Genomic DNA, 3,353 nt, shown 5'->3' on the forward strand with positions numbered 1-3,353 from the left:
CAATACGAACATTCTCCATGATTAAGCCTCTCTCAAGATGAAACACCTTGCATGTTCCATTTTGAAACAAAATGCTAAGCCCCTTTGCTTGCAATTTCCCTTAGTAGATTATTTTTCAGCTAGAACACTCTTGTGATTATCAGTATAATTCCATTCACTTGCAGCCGTACATTACCCTTTCCCATTACATCCATGCTTGAGTTGTTGCTCAGCTTCACTGAATCTCTGAACTTCCATCAAAATCTGAAAAATATTCCTTCTTCCCACACATATGATTGCTACATCCCCGAGTCAAGGAACCACATATCTTCTCTATTGGCCTTATTCATATTCACATAAGCTATCAGCAACATCTCTTCTTGAGTCTCTGCATAGTTTGCCTCCTTCTTCTTGCTTTGACATTCCCATTGAAAATGTCCTAGCTTGTGACAATTATAGCACTCCACTGTGGCCTTGTTGAAAGTTTGTCTGCCTCATCCCCTTCCTCTGCCTTTAAAGCTTTCACGACCTTGACTCCTTCCTCCAGATTGTTCACCATGAGTGATCTTCAAAGCGTGTTCTTCTTCAACATGAGAACTCATGCGTTGTTCATGCACAAGCAAACTGCTTTGCAACTCATCAATGATTAAGATGGTTGTATCTTTGGACTCATCAATGGAACACACAATATAATCAATCTTGGGAGTCATAGATCTCAGAATCTTTTCAACTACTTCAACATCTCCTTTGTTCTCATCATTTATTTTCATCTTGTTGGCTAGGCTAAGGACCCGAGCAAAATACTCATTTACAGATTCTCCTGCCTTCATGTGAAGCATTTCAAACTCCTTTCGAAGAGCTTGCAAATGTGCACGCTTTACCCGTGTCGAACCTTGATATTTCTGCTTCATAGAATCTCATATGTTCTTTGTTGTATCCTTGTTGTGGATTGTCTCCAAGATTGAACGATCTAATGCTTGAAAAAGATAATTCTTTGCTTTCAAATCTTTCAACTTTTGATCTTTAATGTGCTTCTTCTGGTCATCTGTGAAACAGATGTCTTCTATTGCTACAGAAATCCCATTCTCCACCAAGTCCCAGTACTCCTCCAAACACAAAAGGTTTTCCATGAGCATCGCCCAATGATCATAGTACCCATCAAATTTCGGAATTGCAGGCTACACAAATGGACTCTCCATCGACATACTTTTATTATGACACACGTAGAAGGCTGTTGCTTCTAGTTTTAATTAGTTTAGGGCATGGTTTAGGGCATGGTTTAGGGCATGACTCTAATACCAAAATGTTACGAACATAAAAAGAAAATTGGAAAGATCAGAAGAATTGGGAGAAATCTCTAATGCTATTGGAGAATGAAATTGGCAATTATATAGCATTAGAGAATCAATTTCGATATTACTAAATCTGGTAAGACTAAATCAAATTTAATCCAAATAACTCAATCTAATCCAAATAACTCAATCAAATCTAATTCTAACAGTAGTTCAATTTTAAATGAATTCAAGCTAGAAATGAATTTAAATGATGTTTTGTTCGATTGTTGTGTCGTAAGAAAAAAAAAAGGAGAATAATTAATTTTTTTGATGGAGCTTATTTTCTCATTTTGACCACTTTATCATATTTTATCATACTAATTTCTACTTTACCTTCTTGGAGTTCATTATCGAGAGAACTTCATTTTAAGCATTCCGCTGGATTCTTTCCAATTTCTTATTTTATGATCTCGTTGGAAATCATATAAATACAATTCCTATTTATTATTCCAATTTGGAAATTATCCCAGAAAGCAAAACGAATTAGCTTTCAACTTCCAAGAATATGAAATATTGTGTCTTAATCATACCACATGAATTTCATGATTGATGACAGGATTGTACCCTACATTTTTTTTCCGATTTAGGTAGGGAGGTTTCATTCATTATTTTTAAGGTTTTTAAATTACAAGTGGCTAGTAGCTATTATAGTATGACAAATTAAGAGTCAATTGAACTATAAATAATCGTATATGTTGTTCTTTTAGTAGAAACATTTTTTAGATATTAAAATGAAAGTATGCTTTAAATCATAAGTTTGTTCCTTTGTATTTCTTAATATATATGTTTGATTCTTGGGTTTAGAAGTTTCCTTTCTTCTTCCTATTAGATCATTGAGGTATATCTAAATCTTACTTTCCATTGGATTGATTTCTCAGTCTCAATTCCCTTCATTTTAAGAAACATGTTCGTACTTCCAACATTTTAACAATTTAATCCTCGTATTTATATATATATATAATAATTTAACCCTAAACTCAGAGAACTAAAACAAGTTATAAACAAGAGAGGAAGAAAAAGGATGAAAGGGAGTAAAAACCAAAAAGGAATTATGGTGTTGAAAATCTATCTGGCTCTCCGTTAATTAAATCAGGAGACATTAGAGGGGAAATAAAATAAAATAGAATTGGTAATTGGATATGAAAAGAAAAATATATGCTAAAACTGCTGCTGCACATTATTCAGCTGTATTGGGGTAAAACAAAAAGAAATCATTGAGAAACAAGAAGTAAGGTTAAGCTCATTTCTATGAATAAAAAAAAAAAAAAAAAAAAAAATTAGAATCAGAAAAGCTCATCATCTGAACTCAAACATTTAGAGGAGCTTGATTTGAAAAGGATATTGGTGTTGGTGTGTTGGTGTGTTGGTGTGACATTTAGGCTAGCATTCGAAGGAGTGACCCGGACATAGGACTCGCGGCGGTCTTCGTTTCTCCACAACTGGGATCACTGTTTCCATCAGCTATGAAAAGCATGTGCACATGATGATTGTCAGAGCATTATAACTATTAACAACTTCCAACCCCCACCAACTCATTCTCCATCGCATAACATACTCTTTCTTCTACAACTCAACTCAAACAACAACTATAACTCCTAATTAAAAACACAAATGTATTCACTACGTTGCTACCTGCTTTAGTCGTTCCTTCCCTCTCTCAGCCTGTCATTAAAAAAAAAAAACCAACACAAAGACTATACTCAAACACCTTATAGAAGTTAATTTAGCAAGAAAAGAAATTATGTCAAAGTTATCAATCCATAGCCCTTGGTAATAAGGTATCATGATTGACCTTAGCTGCAAACACCCATTTTGAAAAGGAACTTATTATATGGGGTGCAAATGAACAAATTTTGAAAAGGGTGTTCATGGATATCTCTTAGACTTTGGAGTTAGATTCATTCGGTACATGTATCACATAATGATAGTACATGTATGGTCATAGAGGATGTTCCAAAAAACCTATATATATATATATATATATATATATATATATATATATATATATATATATATATATATATATATATATATATATAT

At 33.4% G+C, this 3,353-nt stretch overlaps 2 protein-coding genes across 3 annotated transcripts in view; both read right to left on the bottom strand.

The window, feature by feature from the left end:
- Positions 1–291: 291 nt before the first annotated feature.
- On the bottom strand, positions 292–915 carry LOC111433463. The gene has a single exon (XM_023070516.1). The coding sequence runs from the start codon at positions 888–890 to the stop codon at positions 474–476; it is 417 nt and encodes a 138-aa protein (XP_022926284.1). The 5' UTR covers positions 891–915; the 3' UTR covers positions 292–473.
- Positions 916–2,424: 1,509 nt separating this feature from the next.
- Positions 2,425–3,353, bottom strand: part of LOC111433378 (G-box-binding factor 4-like) — a 5,204-nt gene continuing 4,275 nt past the window's right edge. Inside the window, exons 3-4 of one of the 2 annotated variants that reach the window (XM_023070420.1) lie at positions 2,946–2,975; positions 2,425–2,774 (exon numbers count right to left, since the gene is read on the bottom strand). In XM_023070420.1, the coding sequence (XP_022926188.1) occupies positions 2,694–2,774; positions 2,946–2,975 (111 nt within the window). In that variant the 3' untranslated portion in view covers positions 2,425–2,693. The remainder of the gene's footprint in view (positions 2,775–2,945; positions 2,976–3,353) is intronic. The other variant, XM_023070421.1, reaches the window with a different exon arrangement.

This window comes from Cucurbita moschata, unplaced genomic scaffold (assembly GCF_002738365.1).
Source record: "Cucurbita moschata cultivar Rifu unplaced genomic scaffold, Cmos_1.0 Cmo_Scf00042, whole genome shotgun sequence".
Taxonomy (NCBI): Eukaryota; Viridiplantae; Streptophyta; class Magnoliopsida; order Cucurbitales; family Cucurbitaceae; genus Cucurbita; species Cucurbita moschata.